Raw genomic sequence first — 24,019 nt, forward strand, 5'->3', positions numbered from 1 at the left:
TAATAAATCCATTGTGAAATCCACATACAACACACATATAACGTCATCTTCAATGTGATGGGAGAATAATACAGAACGACCTCGTGGATTACATTAAGTCAACGTGTATCTTGCAACAAAAACAGCCTGCATAAAAGTTTAAATAATTCAGATTTTTTCTTGTGTTCTGTTGATATTCAGTGTTTGACGGAGGTGGGTTACTGACCTTGTATCTTCACTCTGGCTGGCACGAAAGCACGCTCTCTCACACAAGGCCTTTCTGTCTGGAACAAAGTCAGTCTATTGTTGACAGTGGAGGCACAGCTTCCAGGACACATGGGGGGGGATTTAGCCCGTCACATTCAAGTGATTGGATGATTTCTCACTCATTGATAAAGTCTTACATCACTTGACAAGAACAGATTAACCAAACTGGTCTTGGGTTAAGGTGTTTAAAAAAGAGGAAGAAAAAAAAAAGACTCATGAAGAATATTAATTTATTCAAAATAAATAAAATTAGAATAATGTACAGAGGTGTTATGTCACATGGAGGTGTGATTCAAGCTTGTCCTAAAATTAAAAACACTGAGAAAAGTGAGTGATGTCCCATGTTCATATTACACCAGTGTTTTATATAAAGTGCATGAAAGTGCTTACTTACTAAATAATTACTTTTGTGTGTCAAAGTCAAGAAGTCATCAAACAAAATGTTTAAGTAAAGTATCAAACACAAAATGCAATGAAGGCTCAATGAAAAACAGGACAGGTTTTGAAGGTGAGGGTTCGAGGGACTAACATTTTGGACTGATGGTGCAATAGAGTGATCCAGATTATTATTATTAATATTTTTTTAATCACAAATTATTCTCAGGGAGGCATGTATGTCTGCAACACGTTTCAGTGAAATTGGTAAAACATTTCACATGATTTTTAACTACGAATTAAAAATCCCGTCATGAAACAGAAAGGTTAAACAATAAAGGTCATGGATCACAGAATTCAATTAGGATTTTCTTGGGACAATTAATGCCATCTATGGCACGATCAAGAAGTATTGACCACATTGGTGGAACAACCCACAGACTGACACCACCACAGCTTAGATCCAAGGGAAACCATGAAGGTTTCAATCATCTCTGAACCCCTTGGATATCATCTTAAAGTAATATAGTTATTGAGAGATATGGAAAACTTTTGGGACTCTGGTATTGTCAGCGCTAAGAGAAAAGGACTCCTAACCAAGACCTCCTTTTCCATGTGTTGCTTTTACTTTGAGTCTAACCAGAAACTCGTGAAACAACAAGGAAGTTAGTGTTAAGTGACTAAGAGTAGATTGTTTGCCGCACTTTTATCCAGATATCTGTTTATAGATATTGATACATGTTAAATCACAAGTGGATGACTGCCAATAATTTACAGGATTACATTTCTGAGGATTGTATTCTACCACTTTATCTCTACACACAGTTTTTTTTCCAAACACTCTGCCAGGTCCTACTGTAAAACTAGGGGAAGATAATACTTTTAAGACCAGAACACTTTTTAAGAAAACGTGAGCCAGCATATGGTGTAAATGTATTTTCAAGGTGTTTCTTTTCTTTTTGTCATGGTCTGTAAATGTATCCATCTATGTGTAGACAAGTCTCATAATGTACCTACTCAAACCCATCTCTGCTTCACTTCCCAGGCCCTCTCACTCATCCAGTCCTTAGTTCTACAAACTGCTGATCTCTCCGCTCCAAGAACCAAACAGAGCCTGGCCAGTTTGAGCCTGTTTCTCTCAAGATAGCTCTGAGTGTCTCTCTGCAGCTGGTCCAGAGCCCTTGGTCGACTCTCATCGAGGGACACCACAGCACTCAACATGGGGTTGAAGCGAAAATACACGTCCGGGGCCAGGAGGTCGTCCAAGAGAGTGTGGACCCCTTCAGTGTCAGTGGCACTGCTGATCAGGTTGCTGATTTTGGCCCTCAGGCTGGTGGAGGTTGCAGGAGTCCTCTTAGCGTTGTCGTAGCGACCTGTGCCAAGGGACAGCACACATTGGAAGGGCTGGTTGGGCCACAATAGGCGACTCTCATGGACAGCCAAGGCACAGGGATTGTTCAGGATAATTCCTCCATCCTAAAAAGACAGACAGAAATACTTTTTTAATTACATTGTACATGATATGGACCGATGAGTCTGAAATAAAGTTTAGCCACAAGGATGTTTGTGGACTAATGTTTTGAAGCCTTTTGGCCTTTGCAATCTTTTTTTTTTTTTTTAGCCAGAAGTGAAACTACAGTAGATGGAGAAAATGTGAATATGCCTTTCAGATGTACTATTTGTATAACAGCCAATAAGGTACAATTATAAAGCCAGTTAGCTTTCTCATCAATGTTTACTCTAAATGGGACAGCAATTGTATGAATAAACATCTTACTTTATTGAAGAAGACTTTAAAAGAGCAAGTGAAACACTCAACACCTTAGGGAAATTTTAACTGAGGTTATAAATCACTTTGAAAGGGATAATTTGCTGATGCAGTTTAATGTTATCTTTTCTCATTCAGTGGAGTCGCCTCCTGTTGGTCATGAGAAAGAATGCAGATTTGATGCACTTCTGCATTAGCCTCAGGATGCTAAGAAGCAAAATGCACTTCTTTGACACAGGCTCCTACCTGGTGAATGTCACTTTGTAGGGTGAACTCCTGAAAGTATCCTGGTGCAGCTGATGATGCTCGAACTGCCTGCCACATCTGGCAGCCTGAGGCTCCTGCGTAGCGACTAAGAGAGCCCGGTTTGTGGTTGTAGTTGCGAAAGACAAAGGCTTTTGGACTTGTTCCCCAGTTTACTACCGCACTGACTGCTGAAACCTGAGCAGATACAAATAACATGAATGCATGAAACAAAGAAAGGAGGTAATAGAGGCAAACCTTAAGCCACTGTAGCCTCAACAAGAGGACACTATTTTACCAGTGTTATGTGCCTTATGGTCATTTTGTCAATAACCATTGTGAAAGCCACATTCTTACCTTGGGACTCAACTCATCCCTGGCAGTTTTGATAAGTACTCTATCTCCCAACTTTTCTCTAAATAGAAACAAAGAATGTAGTCAGACCAGATTCAAATGCTGTCATACTAAATGTTGAGTGTGTTGTTATGATGTATTTAGGGCTTACTGTAGTATTTTCTCCCAGTTCTCGGTGTTATAGTAAGAGTGACTCCACCCCATTTTAACGGTGCCAACCAGTGGGTTCTGTCGAAACACCTCGGAGCCAAATCGACGATACATGTCAGCACACTCCTCCAGAGAAAAGTGGGCCAGACCCAGCATGAAGGCTAGAACGGCACCTTTAATGAACACATGCGATGAATTAGACATAAAACGATATATTTACAGAGAGAAGCATGGAGAAGTTACAGACAATACAGTATGTCCTGGGTTTTTTTTTTTAAAGGAACTTGCAGTTTCTGTTGTTTCTCACCCGTGCTCACTCCACAGATGTAGTCAAACAGCTGGTGGATCTTTTTGCCTGTCTGAGCTTCCAGTAGCTTTAACAACTGAAGAGGAACTACACCTCTGGAAAAGGCAGATAAAAATAGAAAAATAATTTTAAAAAGTCAAAGTGGTACTCTGGGTCATGGATATAAAATCTGGAATTGTATAATAGCAAAAGACTGTGATCATCTCAAACATGTTTCTGGGATTTGTTGAAATAATTAGAGGAAAGAATGCCATTGATAGTAATGCTTAATCCTTACAGAAAACCTTCAGGTAAAAATGTCAATAATTACCTCGTTTCACCCTTTTGAAACTTCTGTCTTATGATAGTAAGCTATATACATTTGGTTTATATGACCAGAAACATTTAAAATTGTTTTCTGTGTGCAGCATGAAATCAAAATTGTTATTGGTATATTATAAACTAACCAGTTTTCTTGTTACCTTGTGCCGCCACCGTCAATGGAGAGCACTCTGATTCCCCGACCTTTGACTGGATCAAGATATCCGATGAGCGCCAACGTTTCTCTTAAGGCGCTCTGAAGGATCGCATCATCTCTGTGTGCTCGTCGCTTCCTCAACAGTGTGACTGCTATTTTCTCCTTAAAACAGAGACATCTTTAAGAAGTCACTTGGGTTAAATGGGCAAATAAAACATTTTGAAAGTGTGATAGTTCCACTTCAACAAACCTGCCACATTACAGCTTTGCATGATGGGTAACGGATGAGATGTTCATTGAGTGTGTCCACGCAGGCCGTCAGGGCTTCAGGAGAGGGTGCCTGTACCAGAGCGCCTATGAGTTGTTGAGTCATTTCCTCTGCCCGCCTCTGACTCAAGAAAAACTGGAAATACACAACCAGACATTACTTATAACCTCTTGATTTAACTTGATGTGTTAAGCTAACCCTACAAGAAACAGTGTGTAACTTTTGACTAAAAAGCAATTATTTTTATTATATTCAGTTTTTCATATTCTTGTTTTAAGTGATGTTACTCAGTGTTTTACCTCAACTCACCTTTTTGTTCAGTGTTCTCTCTGGTGAAGTTATCGAAGACATTGGCTTAATCTTGGCCTTTGGGTTAAGATAAGCGCCAAGAAGGTCGGGGATGGCACTTGTGGGGTGGCGAAAACAGTCCATAAGCGTCACAGTCTTCAGTCCCTCCAGGGAAGCAGATCCAGGGTCCTGCTCTGGTAGGAGATCTCTATCAATGTCCTCCTCTTCTGATTCACTTGGACCCTTGAAATACTGATTGATGTGACCTGCCATTTGGAAAAAGTTCTCCCCAAAGTTAGTGGCATTAATGCTGCTGTGGAAAAGGCCTCCACCTTCGGGGACGTTCGGTTCATCTTGTTTCTGTTGCGATGAGGAAACTTGATGAGATTGCGAGTTAGATTTTGTTGAAAGGTGGTCTTTGTAAGTGCTATTGTTTTCAACATGAAGCTGTTCCGTCCTCTGACCAATAACCTTGGCACCAAAGTGTTTATTGATGTGTCTCGCAAACTGAAGATAACTCTCTTCCCAGCTGCTCGAATGACTGTTGGGCTCCACAGCTACCTGATGAGCATCATATGTCAATTGAGAGATCTCAGCTTCTTTTGAGCTCAGGATGATAGAGTTTGGTACTTTTCTCCTTTTTAGCCTCCTGGTGGTCCCTCTGCTGGGAGATAATGTTTCAGATGTCTCATTTGTTTGAACCATTTTAAAACCTCGAGAGAAGGCTGAGTTAATGTGATTGGCAACGTAGCTGTAGCTTTCACCGAATGTTGTAGCCAAAGAACTGCTGTGAAAAAGTTGCAGCCCTGAATAATTCTGCGCTGAAGGATCTGTTCCAGAGCTCTTCTGTTCCTCCTTGCATGTCAAATCCTGCGTTGTCTGTCTGCCCTCAATTTTTTTGCTCTCCCTTGTTGCCCAATGGCTTTGACTTCGCCTCTGTGACCTGCCAACGTACTCTGGAGTTGCTACAACAAGAGAGGCATTTTCTGGTGACAGTACAGCTTCCTTGTTCTTGAAATAATTGTTAATGTGTCTGGACAATTGATTAAATGATTGACCCAGACGTCCTCCAAGTGAACTCAAATTTAAATTGCTCTGAGACTCCTCAAAGATCCCAATTGGTGCTTCAGCTTTGAATGTGTTCCTGTTCGAGGAGGAATAAAAACGCACAACCTGAAGTTGATTCACTCCTTTGGTAAAGTCTCTGAGCATGAGGTAAGCTGTTGAGCTTGTATCATTGCGACTCAAACTTCTTAAAGTAGCATTTCTTATAAATCTGGAAGGATGAGGAGGTGACAGTTGTGAATTTCTGTGCAGGTCCAGGCAGAGCGGTGCCTTAGCGAGACGAGGGTACTTTCTGAGAAGACTCATTAGGTACCTAATTTTGCAGTAGGACCTCCAAGTCTTGTTCACAGAAATTGAACATGAGTTGGTGCTGAGGTAGCGACCCATGCTTGACCTGATGTTGTGAGCAGCAATCAATCAAAGTCTAAATGTCCATCTTCAGTTAGCATTGATTTAGACCATAGCATTAGCTTCAGGTAAAACCTAGAATAGAAAAAAAACCACAAAAAAATAACGTATTAAAACAAAAGGACTACAGCCATACGAACATCTCATTGAAGATGGTTCTAAAGCACAATACATACATGCTCACAGCAACAATGCATGCATGCTAATGTTCTTACACTGTTTAGCCGGTATATTTTAGGGTATGGTGTTAGCATGTACTGTAAACATGTGTCTGTGAGCATTTAACAATTTTTACCTGATGCCAATTGTCATTTTTGTGAAAGACAAAAATGTGATTTATTCTCTTGTCAATAACACCCAGTGGTTATAGAAACACTCATTAACAACAAAGTCAACATGTTGGTGGCAAAAGGGGAAAGTCAAGAAATCCTCAAAGTCAGAGAAGTAATCCGATAACGACGAGTGTATATACAACAATGTGTTCCAGTAAAATAACAACATATATATGCTCCACTGAACAAGATACAACATTAACCATCTGGTATCCCAAGTGGAAAAAGTCTGGAGGATTCCACCTCTCGGAAGATGAATACATGGATCAAATCTTACAATAATCAGTCTAAAAATGTGTCAACATTGAAATAAGAATGGAAGTATGTCAACCATAACAGAAGTCCACAGGATTCATTATCTGGACACTTTGATTATATTAAAGAACTTGTGTCAAAATCTAAGCAAAGAGCTTTTTCAACCACCTGGACAAGACTCACTCACTCATTGTAGTATAGCATCAAAGCTGCTATACTATAACACTGCTTAAAACTGTTCAGTATAAGAAAAGGAAGGTCACACACCCACAGATCAAAGTGTCTAAGAATCAGGTCGGTTTGGTTATTAATATCTTAACTGCATGCCTGTGCGGATCAGACACACATTGTCACCTCTAAATGGGGAACAATTACCGGAGAGTTCAGAGGGAGCCGGTTGTGTTCAAACATTATGTTCAAACACAACCTTTGATTTCCACAGTTTAGTGCGTCATCTCATGCTGTGCGAACCTCACATAAAATACGTCAGTTGAAATAGCTGGTTCACAACTGTACATTCTGTCAAGAGAAAGGTATGTCTGCAATGTTAACTGGAAATGTGAGAAATTGTCCTCAGTTGCTCTGTTATCCTCAACATATAGAAAAGTACTGTGTGATATATGATACATTCATTTACACTTCTTGTGACTATTTTAGAAAGAGAAGAGTAATAGGAGTAACATGAGTGCAATAGCCACACATTTACTGTGGTTACTTTGCTGGTAAGTAGGGGAAGGTCATGAACCAAAGCAGCTTAAGGCTCCTCTAACCTTGACAGAAAGTGTCCAACACAAACAGTCACTGAAGATTTACCTGTAACAAAACCTCTAGTTCTTCGGTCTTCACAATCTTCTTCAGAAAAGCTTCTGTTATTGAAATGCAGACCCCTCTTATGACAACTGTCAGAAATACTATTTCCACTGTGTTTTGATCCTTAATTCAGTCCTTTCCCCCTGTACTCTAATCTCATTGGTTGAGCTGGGCAGGGAGGGGGACAAGCACGGCCAATGCTTTGTTAGGACCACACAAGCTTAAGGTCATGTGCTGCCATGGACTGGAAGCACATGTCTAAAATTAGGGGAGGGGGGGGCAATAACTTAAGGGTCTCAGTGAGCTGAGGATAGTTGTGTCCTACGTCACAACACACACACGCGCACACACGCGCGCACACGCGCGCACACACCCACCCACCCACCCACCCACCCCCACCCCCACCCCCACACACACACACACACACACACACACACACACACACACACACACACACACACACACACACACACACACACACACACACACACACACACACACACACACACACACACCTCCCCAAACCAGAAGTAGCTGTCTAACTAGTCACCTGCTCTGTAATTCTTGGAAGCTGTGGACAGTTTCCTAAAGGTACACGTGATCAAAACACATTCGTCTTCAGAGAGTTTGTTTTGCAAAACGTGCTTCAAAGCAAGAAGACATTTCTTCTTTTTGCTTCTCTAGAAATGTTTATCGTTATTTCTATTCGTTTAAAAAAAAGTATTGTGACAAGAAAATGAATGATAAAATAAATAAGTCCATGTCTTTATATCCAGTTACATAATGTCATTGATATCTATCGTACGTTCTGTCATTTACATCGCTCTACAACACATAGTTATTAATCACTTTTTCACTTCCTCATGTGCAAACATAAGGTACACGATATTGGATTTTCCTTTTTATAAATCATATTGATTGTGTAAAGTGAAGAGCAAGACAAAAAAGTTGTGAACACATCTAAACAGTTTCTGCAGTGAGGAATAGAGTATGTTTTGTAAATACCAAAGCCCCATAATAAAAAGCAGAAGATGTTCTCCATTGTTGATTAAACACGCTTCAAAGCCTTCTCTGAGACGGACACCACCAACCTAAATAACTTACTAAGTAAGGGTAATACTAATGAACAGTATCATGAAGTTCATGAAGTGGCTCTCAGGTTCCCTTTGTTGTCACAAGATTGTTTACATGCCGTTCAGAGTGAATAAATCGACCTGACTGCAGAGTTCTCGTCAGTTAGCCTCCTTTAGAAAAAAACCTGGCAACATCAGGAGACATGGCAACCTTCAGTGAACAAAGACGATCATTATCTTGTCAGAACGTATGACTGCGAGTAGAATAGTTCATAAGAAGACTTTCACCTTCACAGCTGTGATTATTTTAGACTTTGACTGACATCTAGTGGCAACTTCGTGACACTTTTGTTCTCAATCTGTTTTTGAAAGAACTTCAATCTGAAAAACTGTGACAGGAGACTGGCTGCATTTTGCTTCAGTGGTTTTCTCTGTATTGTATGTTTGTCAAAGCATGACACAGCACTTTGCAGTAAAGCTTTTTCACTTATGGTGTGGTTTCAAAAATATAAAATCTGTCAAATGTATTTTGTCGGCTCATTTGTCATCTCAACAGTTTTGTTGGTTGAAGAAATGTTGTACCAAGTTTTACCAAAATTAACTTTCTAAATCAGAACAAACATCAATTATAATATTAATGCCATAAGTCCATGATGTGTAAAATAGCCTGGGCTATGAAAGAGTACTGAACTATACTCTACTTCAGTGAAAGTAACATTCATTTGAACAGTTTAAAAGTTAAAGTGAAAAGAAGCTTGTTTAAAATTAACTTTAAGTCAAAGTTACTTTTTCAACAACCAGCTGTGAGCACAAAGGACTTAAAGAGGATTTTAAGTCTCAATCTAATGGTTTTAATTAAAGGCTATAAAAAAATGAAACAAGTCAACGTGTGACATATAAAACTGTCAGGGAGGTAAAATGTGTCATTTAACTTGAGATCAACCATCAAACTTTTTCAACCAACAAATGCCAACAAACGTTATACTCCCAATAAACAAATCAATTATTATTATTTTTTAATCCAAGTAATGGTTATTTCAAATGAAGCAAAGTGCAATACTTCAAACAAAACCTGCTTAACTAACAATGAAATTACAGATTTTAAAAAGTACTAGTGCAATTACACAAAAAACACGACTCAATTACAGGAATGTGAGTAAATATAATTCACTAATTTCCACCTGTGCTTTTTGTATTTTAATGTTATAGCTAAAATTTAGCATAATGTTCTGATTGTATTATGATTATTCAGGGCCGTTCATAGAGGGTGGAGAACCTTGTGATTGATTTGATTGGGCTTTTTTAAAATAAACTCAAGTCATTTGTCAAATATTTTTTCAGTAGAGGTTTACTCAAACAGAACACTGTAAGAAAACAAACTGTGAGTTAAAATAATGGAAAAAACACATAATCAAGCAGCTAATAATATATAAATATTTCCTTCAGCTTGAAATACTCTTGGATTATTTCCAGAGATATTTATAACAAACCTGAGGGTTTAACAGGAGAAGGGATCTAAACTATTCAGTGACTTATTTTTCTGTGATCAAGAGTCAGTTTTGTTTTTTCTCGCAGTGTCCGGAGGTGCACTCGTCACCGCGTCCAGTCCACTTTAAGCGATTTTTGGCGAAGATGGCGTAAGACTTATCCATGAACGGTCTCACAGGGGGCCACATCATGAAGCGGCCCAACCAACCAAGTCCCACTGCGCTGTACATAACTGCAAAGGCTGGGACCCCACAGTGCACCTGACAAAACACAGGAGTTTAGTTAGAAGGCATATGAGAGCTTTCCTGGAATATTACAGTTAATGAGTTCAGTGGAAGACAGGTTTACCTCATTTTTCTCATCAATCACATGCATTTCACCCATGGCCATCTCATAGCTGACACCCTTATATTTCTGTCCATCATAGCCTGGCAGGGAGATGTCAATAAAATCTACTTTCTCAGGCTTTCCTCTCTGCAGAAACTGGAGGAACCGGATCTCCGTTACACAAATGGGACACAGCCCATCATACAGCACCTGAAACAAAGCACACACTGACTGATGGCAAACGTTCGCTGGAGAAAAACCCTTGAGACATGAATTGACAACCAGCCTTCTCTGAGAACCCACTCATCCATATTGTGTTATGAAGAAAAAAAAGTTTTAAAGAGATGGTATCTGTTCCAGGTCATTAAAGAATATTGAGAAACCTTCCCTTCCAGTCTGTTTCATGTGGTTCTTATCCTAGTAGTCTGTTTCCACCAAAACGAGAATTAAAGAAAAAAGGACAATGCAACAAGTCAAAGCATTAGGTTTGCTTGGAATGACACTGTAGTTAAAATGGTAGTTCATAATTTTCACTAAGTAAAATTTATATCATTAAATAAGTATATTTTTAAGTCATACAAACCTATTACATCATCAAGCTTGACTGATCAGTGTAATATGCTCGCCCACTTGTGGTAAATATGATAAATGACTTGCTGTCACTTCTGATATTTAGGGCTTCCTTGAGGATATATACTATGGATCTAATGATTCTCACAGTTTCCAGTTCCATTCATTCCTGCTGAGCTGAAGTAAGTTTCCTCTGGTGATCCAGAAACAGAGATATTAAGGTGACATACTTAAAATATGTACTTGGAGTTTGTTTGTTTTAAAGTTGTGTAGACTGGGTAGACTTGTTCAACCATCGAGTTTGATGCATTGGCGAGTGTACCATTAGGATAAGCAGCTAACTAGCTGTGTGTTATGAAATGCGCCTATATAAAATGTCTGCATTTGTAACACTGCAGGTCTGCTCGCAGTGTATGTGCACCTCCGTGTACATACACTGCGTTCAGCGTTGTACTACAGACAGACGTACCACTCTGATCGTATTTGCAACAACAAAAATGACACTCACCTATTTAGTATTTGTCAATATGAAAAAAAGAGTGGTGGTTCTTCGTGTTGCAAAATCTCTGGAAGACTTACGAGAGCATGTTGGTGCATTCATGTGATATCAGAAACGTCGGGAAAACGACTTTCCAAGATGTAAAACGCACACGAACACCTGCTTCAGTCGAAACAACTCGGATAATAATTAGTTGCTCGACTTGATGTCAGAATGGTCTTCAAATGGGGAGCAAAATATCTTCTGTTAATGTTGACTTTTTTATTATTATTAATTAGCGTATTGCACATCAACATATTACTCTAATATAACGTTTACATTTCTCCAATCTTCTTAGTAGCATCAACACGTGTGTGAGCTTTTGTTAAGACATTCAGACTTCCTGAACTGGAAATCACGTGAATACAACGAAGTCAGAATAACGACTTCCTATGTTGAAAGCTAGGAAAACCGAGCAGCACATGAATGCAGCAATCCAAGAGCACGCTGAATACATATTGTTCTTTTAACATTTTCATACAAGAAAAGCCTACCTTGACATCTGCCGACTCGGAGCTGAAGGTCTTGTGTTGATGTCTGCAGAGAGCAGATGTCACTCTCATTGCCCTTGAATTTGCAAAAGTGGGCAATCTGACTAAACCTGCTCTCACGTTGGAAAACATCTGCATATATAATAAACTCAACAAAAGATAAAACTGTTATGAAAGAGCCAAGTAGTTAGTCACACTGCTTTATAGCGAAGAAAGGTCCAGTGCAGTGCCTTATATTGTTGTCCGAGCAAGCTGAGCAAGGCAGTAAAAAACTCGTGTTATGAAAGCTGTTGAGTAAGACGTGTAAAGGTCGTTTGCGGATATTGTTCAAGAAAAAAGGGAGACAAACACTTCTATAGTAACACTTAACATTTCTTCAATTAACATGTTGAACTATTAGTAAGAGAAACTCATGCAGACTGTAAAACAACAACAGAAGCTAACCAGATGATGTTACGGCAGAGGGCGTGTTAAGTGCTGGCCAGATCGCAAGTGCTGCATGAAGAGGTCTCACTCCGTTGTTTTATGCGAAGCCAAATGTTAACGATGCCGAGAATTGCCTCGATATTTTGCGGGACTGCGGTTTTTAGTTGAAGAAAAACACAATCAAGAAACACTGTTTTCAAGCACAAGTGTAAAATAACATTAAAAAAGTATCTGCATTGAAATACCATGCAAAAACCTGGAGGCCGACGCATTATATATATTGACTCCATTTTGATATTGGACAATATTTTGTTATACAAAAGTAATGGCCGCTAATTGCTCATTGGAGACTGTTGCATTTTCCCCTTAACTTCGTTTCGATACTCGGCATCGTTGCTTGAAAATGGCCAACCGGAGAAAAGAGTTAAGCCTTAACAAAATACAATAAATGACATTTCATTATTAGTATCTACTAATTAAATTAAAGCCAATATTATTCATTTTCATTCATGTTTCCTATATAATTTTATTGGTACTGAGTGATTAGACTCAGAGAGGTTTTATATTTTATGCTTGTATTAATGTGCTTCAACACCCCAATGTGCAATATTGTCTATTTTTGTGGTAGGAAATGAGCTCTCTGTTTCAATTAGGTAATGGTTTGGTCCTAATTAGGGCGGAGCCTGGAGATGCTTAAATACTGAATGACATTATTTGGAGGGAATTTCTAGCAGCTTGTTAATGCTATTTCTTTATATATGTTTTGATTTCTGTGCTTGATTTTAACCTCATAGTCTTTTTTTTGCTCACTTTGTGCTTTCTTTGGGTCAACAAAATCAAATCTGCTTTTTTCAAAGATTGTGCTTTTGCACCAACATCCTTTGACTCTTCACCAGTGCCAAACAGCAATATTTATATCCCATTTTAATGTTTAAATGTTAATTACTATCTGTAATGCAGAAATAGTAGAGTATTTTAGTGTTCAACAACCACAGCTGGACAAAAGAAATTAAAGTCATGAATAGAAGTCTTTAATCTCTTACCATTAGCCACAGCGGAAGCCCAAATAAGTTTGTCATATACTGTATTGATGACAGTCAATAGCCCATGCGTTCAGAGATTGAGACTGTGCTTTAGAGGTTTTAGTCCTAATTTATCAGAATACTTTGACATTTGTAGCACAAGCATGTACCACTGTGGTCTTGTCCACAGCTGAAATATTGATTGTAAATTCATAGATGCTTTTTGTGGTGATTACACACACACACACACACACACACACACACACACACACACACACACACACACATATATGTATATATATATTTTACTTTGAATTAAGTAAAAGACGTTTGTTTGCATTGAACTGTAGTGCTCATGAGGCCTTACTTTCACCTCTTTGCCTCTGTCTGAAACGATTATTGTTGGATGCGTAGCTTTTCTCCTCAAATTGATCAGTTCATATTTTTGACCAGGGAAGTTTTTAACCTTTAACCAAAATGCTAATTTATCTCAGAAGATGAAAAAACTTTGTCTTGAACCAGCCTACAGCTTTCTCTATTGAGAAACACAAAGTAACAGTATCTCTATTTATCCTTCCATCCATCTGACTTACATTACCATACTTTGTCATAGCTTTTCACAACATAGTTGTAGTAAACAATAGCTGGTGACGTTGTTGGTGATTTAAACCATTTACACACAATGCAACACTGACTTAGCAATGCTGAATGACTTTGTCCAATTTGTTGTTTTGACAAGGTATTAGTCTTATTTTTGTTATCCTGTTGGATAATTTACAGGCAGGTCAAATCTATCCAGTGCTAGACACAACAAGCTTAAGTATTACATCTAAAATGTCTCAAATGCACAGTATTTGTTGTTGTAAAAAAATGCTATATGTATAGCCTATACTGATGGAGAAAGCCTATTAAATAAGTACAGGCTGCCTACATATACTATACCTTTAATTAACTCAATTACAAATGATTATTCTATAGTACTGAGGCTTGATCTTTTCACAGATGTGTACTAAAGCCCTCATCAGAACTATAAACCTTTTAAGAAGACTTAAAACAAATCAATGTACTTTAAGTTGTTGGACATTGGTATACATACTTGTCTGGCCGTGTTGTTTTTCTAAAGCTTGTCCATTCCTAGTTATAGGCTACATATTAATCGCAGGCTGCAGCAGGGTTATGGCTCTGTTTGAGTGTGGTCACTTCTATTTAGCGTGCAAGCACACGTGATGAGATCAAAGACCTTGCAGCAGGGTCTTTCTGAGGGAATGAGTCTCAGCTTGGTACAGCAACAGAGTTTGTAGACTGGGCGATACAGTTTCAAGAATTGTACAGAGGTGAGTTCTTATTTATTGCTGTCTGATTTAGGTTCTGTGTTGTGATATCAGTACTGTAGCTTTTCAAATGTGCAGCTGTTGTTTACTTGTGTTCCCCTTCTATTACCTGTTACCACTTCACAGCTGCTGAACAGAAAATGCCCCCCGCCGCAGCAACCAAACTAGACTACACCCCACCTGATGGAGGTTGGGGCTGGGCTGTCGTCTTTGGTTCTTTCATCTCCATAGGATTCTCCTACGCCTTTCCCAAGTCACTGACTATCTACTTTAAGGAAATTCAGGAATATTTTTCAGTTTCCTACAGCCAGATTGCCTGGGTGTCCTCTGTCATGCTAGCCTCCATGTATGCAGGAGGTCAGTGTCCATAATACATCTTTAAAGTTCCCATACTGTATGTTCCATGCACATTTTAAATGAGTATTTTGTATTTATTAAATTAATAATACAGTTTTAGAAGAGTAAACTACGGTAATAATGGGATTCTTCTCTTCTGTGTACAGGACCTGTGAGCAGTATTCTTGTCAACCGTTACGGCAGCAGACCGGTGGTTATGGTCGGTGGGGTCATGGTCAGTGCTGCCATGATCCTTGCTTCTTTTGGCCATACGATAATACATCTGTATCTTTGTGTTGGAGTAATTGGAGGTAAATGCTTTAATGTTTTTTTCATTAGTTATTATTTCAAAAAAGCGCACTGTATATAGATTTTGAGTTGCTGCTCCTCTCTGAACATTTGCTTTACGTTGCTTGATTGTGACTGGCTGACACAGGAGGATGCCGCTAACTCCCATTCAGGAGAAGGTTTGTCATTATCAGGGTCAGTCCACGAGAGTTCTCTGTGCTCTTGTTTGGAGTTAACCAGGGTCACATTGTGCAATGTACTCAAATCACGATAAAAAATCCAAGCACTTCAAAGTAACACTAGATTTTGGTAAGCCTATTTTTTTTTCTTTAAAAAAACTGTGACTGGATCAAATGAATTTAGAAAATCCCTGCATCTTGGACGCGTTCCATAGATCACATGATCTTGGTACTAACAGTGAGTAAACAAACTTCTTAGACTTTAAACTTTCAGCGTGTAGAGATGCTCCACCCACTGGGGGTTTATTTGGACCACCAAAAAGAAATGTTATTAGGGTTTGGTATTTGGGCTACAATCTGCAGATCATGTTCTCAACAAAGTGAGCTGCTCTGTCCCGAAGGTTTCCTTGTCAAACAATGTAAGCAAATCATTCTAATAAAGGAGGTTTTAAATCTACTAATGAGATGCCATTATGGTCAAAAGTTTAACAACATAATCATATTGATTTATCAAAATCACTTTGTTGTGGTTTTTTTTTAAAACACTTCTTTGTTCCAACAGGTTTTGGTCTTGCCTTCAACCTGCAGCCGGCTCTGACAATCATTGGTACCTACTTCCACGTCAAAAGGCCGATAGCAAACGGGCTTGCTATGACAGGAAGTCCAGTTGTCCTTTCCACTCTGGCTCCTCTCAATCAGTTTCTGTTTGATTGTTTTGGCTGGAGAGGGAGCTTCCTCATCCTGGGATCCATTGTTTTGAACTGCTGTGTGGCTGGTTCTTTGATGCGACCAGTAAACAAAAATGCTCCACCAAAGCCAAAGGCTGAACCATCGGAGTGTAACAGGCCCGCTGTCGAGGAAGCTGCTAGTGCACCGTCAGCTAACCTTTTGACTGAGGAAAATCAAAGTGAGAGCAGGAGTCAGGGATGTGTGGACAAATTCATTGATTTCTCTCTTTTCCGACACAGGGGCTTCCTCATTTACCTCGTTGGCAATGTGGTCATGTTTTTTGGCTTTTTTGCGCCTGTGGTTTTCCTGGCTCCATACGCCAAACATCAAGGGTTTGATGACTATTCAGCTGCGTTCTTGCTCTCTATTTTTGCTTTAGTGGACATGTTTATCAGACCAGTAACTGGCCTCCTAGGCAACACTAAGTGGATCAGACCAAGGATCCAATACTTTTTCAGCTTTGCGGTTTCCTACAATGGTGTGTGCCACCTTTTATGTCCACTGGCGGAGGGGTATGTGGGGTTGGTTATTTACGCTGTCTTCTTTGGTTTGGCGTTTGGGATGGTTTCTGCTCTGCTCTTTGAAGTTCTGATGGACCTTGTTGGAGCTCATCGATTTTCAAGTGCAGTTGGACTTGTCACCATCATAGAATGTGGGCCAGTGCTTCTTGGACCTCCAATATCAGGTTTGTGAATTAAAAAAAATATATATATATTTTTCAGATTTAAAATGCACGAAAAATGTAGAAAATCACAAAACAATGTTTAAATCAGTTTGCATCTTCTCTTTCAGGAGCTCTGGTTGATATATATGGGGACTACAAATACATGTACTACGCGTGTGGAGTGTTTATGTTGGTGCCTGGCATATTTTTCTTCATCATGCATTACTTTAACTACAAGAAACTGGACGAGGAGCGGAGGCAGGCTGTGGCTGTGGATATGAGGACTTGTGAAGAGGCAGAGGAACTTAAAACTAGCCAGGATCAGAAAACAGTACAGGAAATGGAAGGATAAACTCAATGACTCTGATCCCATTCTAAGTGGAAGATGACCCCACAGAGGCTTTGCAAGCAGGGCATACAGTACATGGGGTGTTATGATAAAAATTGTTTTCTACTTTGGATGAGGTTGTCGGACTCTTTGGACCTTTGTTACATACTTTTAGATCAGCATTTGGTATTTTAATGGGTATTTTATGTATGTTATTAAGACTATGTGGCAAGCTTTAAAAGGCTTCATTCATAAATCATCCGGCATCACCTCCGGTACAATTATCGTAATGTCTCTATAAACATTTACAATTCCTATTTGTTCCTTTAGTGGCTGTATAAATAGTAATTGTCCTGAGGGACTGATATAAAAAAAAATGATTCAAAACCTCCACGGAGTGCTTCCACAGCTGTTTATTATCATACTGTTCCACTAGATGGCACTGGTCACTCTATTATGGGAACTTATGGGACCGCACATCCTTCTCATTAAACTGAAATTTAACGAAAGATATCTCCATTGGTGTTTTGGGTTTTTACAGCATAGCTTTCAAAGTATGGGTCGTGACCCTCCCGTGGGCCTCCAGATCTAATGACGAAGGGTCGCTGATGGCACAGCAATTAAAAGATGAGAACTGGAATGACTGTTGTAAAGACTACAGAATATTTCTCTTACCTGCCCTGGAGTCCCCTCATACTGCTCATAAATGAAAGTCTCAATTTAAGAGGAAATTCTTCATTTATTCTTTAAGTTTTAGTCTCGAGTACAATTCATTTTCTATGTCTTGGGGATTTGCACGAGTTGTTTCACTGGGGCATCACTTAAGTACAGAATACAATTCAGCCAGTTATATGTTTTTGAAGTAAGTTTGAGGGAACCTACATCCTTTTAATATTCCGGTCGTCTCCCAACAGGAAAGATGGGGGTTCAAGCCCCAGCTCCTGTAGTGACATGTCCAATGTGTCCTTGGACAAGACAGTAAACCCAATGGTGCTCCCGCTGCTTCAGTGACGGCGTATGAATGAGTACAAATAGGATTGATTAATACCAATGGACACTTTACATAGCAACCTCTGGCTTCAGTGAGTGAATGGACAGGTGTGGCTTGAGGTGTTAAAGCACTTTTAGTATTCAGAAGATGAGAGACGCACTTTATAAGCTAAAATCCATTTACCATGTAAAAGCCACCATCTGATGTGAAGGTGAAGGGCTGAAATGTTGAACTTGGCCTCGCTGACTTTTATTAAGTTTTAAACACATAACAGATGCATTTACCACATTTTTTTCACAAATTCAAATGGCTTTCTTTAATGACACTTTCTCGAGTGGAACACATTCATATTCTGTGCACCGTGAAGAACTTTGTGAAACAAATTCAAAGATTCTGACTCACAGCGAACATTCTGACTGCAGATACAATCTGTCATTTTATGCCAGGTCATATCATCCTACCACAGGTCAAACTTTATATTCTAAACTTTATATTCCTACATATTGTATGATTACACCCCCTTAGTGTCTGGCCTTGAGCACCTATATGACACAAGATACATGGAGGAGTACAGCAGGAAAAGAACAATGCCATTATTAGAGAGGGCTGCTTAAAGAATCCATTTTTATCACGTCCCTGCAAGGTGCTTATTGACTTTCTTTTGTAGATGGAGCAAAATTGCTTAAGTGAACAAATCAATATGTTTATTTATAAGCTAAGATAACATTATCTGGAAATGAGATTAAGAGTGTAAGCTCGTGGCTTCTGGTTTGGGTTGTCTTCTCTTTGCATCCTGCAATGCTGCTCTTCTTTAATGTTACCCAGCGTTCATGGTTTCGTTCTATATTGCTGTTGGGTTATTTATTTACCCAAACTCAATTTATTCAACATAGTCCAGTTTCCCCACATACCTTTAACACGTACATCTTGGTGTGAAGAAGCGTAATGCTTTGGCAGTGGTTGAGGAAATAAAAACAGATAAAAGTACCAAAATCACAACTAAACATCTTACAATACAGGAGGTCACCTGACGTTCACAATATCAAAAACGTGTATGCGAAGTTTCACGTTAAACCACAATTGAAGAGAAATGTGTGTATCAGAATTTAATGATATTCTAAATTTCTAGTATACACAATATCATTAATATGATGCATCATGAATGAACTACTTCATCTGACTGCAACTAAAGATCATTCATCAAACATACGTTCATGTATTTCCTTGCTCAAACATTTCATTGAGTGGTTTGTAAAATCTGAGAATATGGTAATATATGTTCAGTTACCCTGAGCTCCAGATCACGTCATCAAATGTTGTTATCAAGGCTGACCTTAAAAATGCTTTTGTATTGTAATTCAATACAAGGGACTGATATCACTAAGAGGACATTCTTTTAACTTGTTATACGCTTATAGAAGCTGAACAACTGATCTTTTAAGATAACGTTTTATTCATGATCGGTTAGTTTTGTTTCTCTTACAGTGGAGCATTTTTATTAACTTAATTTTGGACTCATTTCCTTTGATAGCTGTTTTGTTTATCTATTGGAGTGGGGGAAAAAACCCTGTTTGTAACCAGAAATAAATAATAAAATATAAGTTTAGACCAGCTGGAATAGAGGCAATTGACACTCAAATCATGACTGGAGGCCGTTCTCTGATAATGTCTGTATCAATATTATAGTGCCAATATGTGGCATACGACAGCTGCCATTAACTTTAATGGACACATTTTCAGGTTAATGAGGAGACACAAAGTGAGAGAGTGAAAACCTACAATTAATGGCCGCTCCCATAAACTCTGTGTCAACTCCTCTGTGAACAGCTTGAGCATAATCACTGTGATGAACTGTGACTGATGTCACTAAATCTCCCTTTAATTAGGACCAGAAAGATTGAATCCAGGCAGCAATGCGTCCAATCCCCACGACGACTGCTACCCGATCGAGATGCCATCTTTGAACCACCCCACTGGTTCAACCCTGAGTTCTGTTTTCACGACATGGCTGGTATGTCTGTAAAGACGGGAGTGATACCATTTAATCCTACATGTTTGTTAATAATCTCTGCTAATCTTCTTTACCCACAGCAGCAGAACTAATCTGTCTTCACAATGTTTACACTTGGAGGGAGGGCACTGTCATGCAAATAGCAGAGACTTAAGAGTTTATTCATCAGCCCTGTGGACAGAGCTATTAATGACACATCGCTGGTCTAAAATAAACATCGATAGACAGGGCTGCTAACATGGACACACACAGGACATCTTGATATGTAGCAGACAGAGTTGCGATTGCAGTTTCATTCCTTATAAGGAGCTCTCAAGGACTCAATCACACCTTGTGGAGAGTGGAGACACTTTGTCCTGTAGTGTGTCTTAACTGACTGCTGAAACACAAGATTTACTGAGATCATTTAGAGGAAAACGAGGCTCAGAGTACCCAACTCACAAAATCGATAATCTTTCCAAACAGCCACCATAACAACAATGGAGGTCACCTTGATATTTACATAGCAAACAATAATCTGTATCCTCCAGATATTCTTAAAAATTCGACTTTTTTTCGTACAAGCAGACAACATCTTAATGTTTTGGGTAAAAAACGGAAGAAGCCGAGATTGTGTGCCACAATCCTCTGAGCAAGAATCAGAGTGCTTCAACATTCTCAGATAGCTGATAATACTGATCATTAATGTACACACTGAAGATTCATTTCATTTGTAAACATACATAAACAGTGAGCTGTGTGTACCAGTTTTGGAAAAATAACTACATACATATACTGAAGCACGGCAAATAAGAGGTCCTTTTGTGGTTTTGCACTTCTTTGTTACAGAGCACATTTACTTTATAATGAACTTTTTACCTAGCATTTTACAAGTGCCTAGCAAAGTAAAATTTTACCTAAAAATAAACCCAAAAGCTCATAAAATACTATGCATTATTAAAGATAAAACTAGGGCTGAGACTGATGAATATTTATATGTAATGAATATTGATGAATATTCATCGTTTAGTCTTCAAAATGTCAAAAATCAGTAAAAAATTTCCATGTGTCACATTCAATCATTCTGCCCAACCAACATCCATAGGCCAAAGATATTCAGCTCGCAGTGATTATAAAACAGCGAGAAGCGAATCCTTAAATTACACAAGCTGAAACCTTTAGGAGCTTTCGAGGCATTTTTGATCAAATTGTTCATTTCTTTTATGAGAGTTGACTAATCAACAATTCATTCCCAAATTACCCAAGAATATTCCATGATTATTTCATACTTAGCTGCTAGCTAAACCTCAATCAAAAGCACTATTAAAATGCAGCTCAATCTATCAATCAAAACCAAAGAATGCAATATATATTAATATAACAATCAGAAGGGCGGAATTAAGCATAATACGAGTCCAAGCTTTGAAAACTTTGAGGACCTGGGCCACATGGGGCCAGTGGTACATGTTGTGAACCCTTCATTGACATTACCTTTACAATGTGTTATACAAACATGTAAGTAACTATGCATTTACAAATCCAACTTCAACATCACATGCATGGCCATGTTATGAATTTGGGACTTATTTTATTTTAACCCTAATTTTCCTTTCTGTAAACTCCTGGGAGAAATGTGTTTCAACAACTCTACATTTGTTGATCTGCTGGTTGGACTGCTGGTGCCAAAGACAATCACTACACAAGTATTTAGAGTGAATTAGTCCTGACAGTTAACAATGAACTGTTACTTGATGAAAACTTGATTCTGTAAAACTGAGATTAACTGTAAACTTTAAAGGTGATAGTTATTCGTTTACATCTACACTTGTACATCAACATACATAAATTGTAATTGAAGAACTCTATGGTAGTAAAATATTGTCGTAAAAAGAGCGCATAACCACAATGAAATTATTTAATGGTTTTTGTGTCTAATTTGGCATTCTGGCTGTAATTTTGTTTCTTGGAGTACAGGGTAACCATTTTAGATACACCACTATTATGGTTGACATGGGGCAAAGACTTGTCAATCAAATATAGCCACAACCTCAAGCGGACCATGCTTCATTATTCATTTGACTCCGATTGGAATTTGTGTCTTCCAGAGAAGACAGTTTGGTAAAGCAGACACTCGACCAGGCAGAACTGTGTCGCTGCTGCAGCTGGTCATCAGGCTTCCTCGTGGAATACAAATGTGACAAAGCAGATCCCTGATGAACACGGTCATATTTTAAACTCTGACAAAAGAGGGAACTTAAACCCCTCAAACTACTCAGTCATGACTAATGCTTGTAAAAGAAATTGAGTCGCAAAGCAAAGAGAATTAATGAGATTATGTTACACATAATTAACAATCTGTGAAACACATTTCCCAAAACCGAGAACAGAACGGCTTTTTGTGCGCCGTCAAGCCCAAGAATGTGTGAATTATCATCCAAACACACATTTAGCCCACTTTTCAGTGTTGACAATGCAGAGCCCCTGACCAATATGCTTAATCTGCCACTCAAAATACATTTAGCCTTTGTGAGAACAAATGTGCAGCACTGAAATACTGGACGTAGAGACTCTCTGCTGCCTATTAGAACCATTGTTCCTCTTTATCTGGCAAACACAGACAACCACTGAAGCTGGCATGTCTGGGGACGCTGGTGCTGTTTTCTGCATATTACAGGAAGAATAAAAGAATTGTCCTGTGGATTATAATCTATCCTTTGAATACCACACTGAATTCCACTGCGTTATGAACAGTTGATGATTGAAGAGCTAAAGGAGTGGATGACAAACTACAAACAACCACAGCAGCAGCTTCACATTGTGCACAATTGCAGACAGATGCAATCTGTGGCATGTGGATAATAAAAAGTAAATGGCTTGTGTTATCAGTTTATCAGGGCAGCACACTTGAGTGACCAATTCGACCAGAGATAACATTGTAAGATTTCATTTAATTCCTCAGTCTTCATTTGGAAAATTGTATTGAATCTAAGATAGTTCCCAATCTCCGTCTGCAGACGTCCTAGATAGGCATTCCAGCTCGCATATCCTCGGGGATCAGCGACCAGGCTGCGGCTGAGACCGAGAGCATGACAGAGAAGACTGGGCATGAAAAAGAGAGAGAAGCAAAAATAATTATAAGAGCAACTGAGGCGTATCGGCTTGTCCTTGCCTCAAAATGAAAAGCAGGATAAAACATGATGGCACAAATCAACTGCAAGCTCACGTACAGTACCTGATTCCCTCCTAACATCTGTGTAATTACACATCAGAAACCTTGTAATACTGGGAATATGTTACTAAATTGTGTCATCTGCACATTTCTGGCCTGGACCCAGAATCATTAATTGTATAATTAGCCTGAACTGAAATAATTTATGAGCAGGGAGCAGTGACGATGTTGGGAAAGTGGGAGGAAGAAATGACGAACTTGTATACACAGTGCATTATGGATTCTGATTGTCAGTGCTGAAAAGGTTCTAAGTATTCCGGCCTTTGTTATCAAGAATGAGCGCTACATTGGCTAAATTGAATCAATGTCATCTGAGGTTCTTTGTGTTTCAAGGACACTTTCTCCTGAGTCTCAGACTGACATGACAAGGTTGTTGACTGCCACAGCTGCTTCGCTAAGCCCACCAAAGGTGTGTGATTAAATTCTCATTCTTTTCCGAAAGAGAAGTGGAGCCATTCCGAAACCTATAAACCATATGGACAAGTCAATAAAGCGTCTTTAAAGTAGACCTTATTGGTTCTCTCAGAGGAAAATGATGATAGAAAGTAGATGTCTTTGTGTGCAGCGCACAGAGAGTGCACAATGGAGTTCTTTTTTTTTTTAGACTTTACCTATTTGTGAGTATTTGTCAGTTTTAATGGTGTTTTCAGTCGCTACACAGGTGGGGGGGAAAGTCATTCAAAGCCTCATTTT

The 24,019-nt window shown here is 39.0% G+C and overlaps 3 protein-coding genes across 5 annotated transcripts; 1 reads left to right on the plus strand and 2 right to left on the minus strand.

Annotated features, from left to right (window-relative positions):
* Nucleotides 1-459: 459 nt before the first annotated feature.
* LOC306834034 (calcium-independent phospholipase A2-gamma-like) lies at nucleotides 460-12,523 on the minus strand. 3 transcript variants are annotated; one of them, XM_079359769.1, is made up of 11 exons: nucleotides 12,485-12,523; nucleotides 12,258-12,390; nucleotides 11,817-11,859; nucleotides 4,478-6,004; nucleotides 4,151-4,303; nucleotides 3,905-4,062; nucleotides 3,444-3,538; nucleotides 3,138-3,309; nucleotides 2,990-3,047; nucleotides 2,636-2,830; nucleotides 460-2,097 (listed from the first exon to the last, which is right to left on the minus strand). In XM_079359769.1, the coding sequence occupies exons 4-11, from the start codon at nucleotides 5,906-5,908 to the stop codon at nucleotides 1,639-1,641; spliced, it is 2,721 nt and encodes a 906-aa protein (XP_079215895.1). In that variant the 5' UTR covers nucleotides 5,909-6,004; nucleotides 11,817-11,859; nucleotides 12,258-12,390; nucleotides 12,485-12,523; the 3' UTR covers nucleotides 460-1,638. The 3 variants fall into 3 exon arrangements, with proteins under 3 accessions (XP_079215895.1, XP_079215894.1, XP_079215896.1); XM_079359768.1 differs by lacking the exon at nucleotides 12,485-12,523 and having other exon boundaries at nucleotides 11,817-12,370; XM_079359770.1 differs by lacking the exons at nucleotides 11,817-11,859; nucleotides 12,258-12,390; nucleotides 12,485-12,523 and adding an exon at nucleotides 7,330-7,495.
* On the minus strand, nucleotides 9,953-11,885 carry LOC306834253 (uncharacterized protein; the record flags this gene model as incomplete). Its single annotated transcript, XM_079360087.1, has 3 exons — nucleotides 9,953-10,147; nucleotides 10,236-10,424; nucleotides 11,817-11,885. The coding sequence occupies 3 exons, from the start codon at nucleotides 11,883-11,885 to the stop codon at nucleotides 9,953-9,955; spliced, it is 453 nt and encodes a 150-aa protein (XP_079216213.1).
* LOC306834035 (monocarboxylate transporter 2-like) lies at nucleotides 10,431-17,629 on the plus strand. Its single transcript, XM_079359771.1, has 5 exons — nucleotides 10,431-10,966; nucleotides 14,719-14,949; nucleotides 15,096-15,239; nucleotides 15,958-16,809; nucleotides 16,917-17,629. The coding sequence occupies exons 2-5, from the start codon at nucleotides 14,733-14,735 to the stop codon at nucleotides 17,138-17,140; spliced, it is 1,437 nt and encodes a 478-aa protein (XP_079215897.1). The 5' UTR covers nucleotides 10,431-10,966; nucleotides 14,719-14,732; the 3' UTR covers nucleotides 17,141-17,629.
* The last annotated feature ends 6,390 nt before the right edge of the window (nucleotides 17,630-24,019 follow it).

Source organism: Symphodus melops, assembly GCF_947650265.1.
Source record: "Symphodus melops genome assembly, chromosome: 13".
NCBI classification, from domain to species: Eukaryota; Metazoa; Chordata; class Actinopteri; order Labriformes; family Labridae; genus Symphodus; species Symphodus melops.

Coding starts and splice junctions, on each gene's coding strand:
- LOC306834034 (XM_079359769.1), bottom strand. CDS start 5,908: ATGGGTCGCTACCTCAGCACCAACTCATGTTCAATTTCTGTGAACAAG. Junction 3,310..3,443: donor CATCTGTGGAGTGAGCACGG/GTGAGAAACAAC, acceptor TGTTCATTAAAG/GTGCCGTTCTAGCCTTCATG. Junction 2,831..2,989: donor GGGATGAGTTGAGTCCCAAG/GTAAGAATGTGG, acceptor GTATCTGCTCAG/GTTTCAGCAGTCAGTGCGGT.
- LOC306834035 (XM_079359771.1), top strand. CDS start 14,733: ATGCCCCCCGCCGCAGCAACCAAACTAGACTACACCCCACCTGATGGA. Junction 14,950..15,095: donor AGCCTCCATGTATGCAGGAG/GTCAGTGTCCAT, acceptor TTCTGTGTACAG/GACCTGTGAGCAGTATTCTT. Junction 15,240..15,957: donor TTGTGTTGGAGTAATTGGAG/GTAAATGCTTTA, acceptor TTGTTCCAACAG/GTTTTGGTCTTGCCTTCAAC.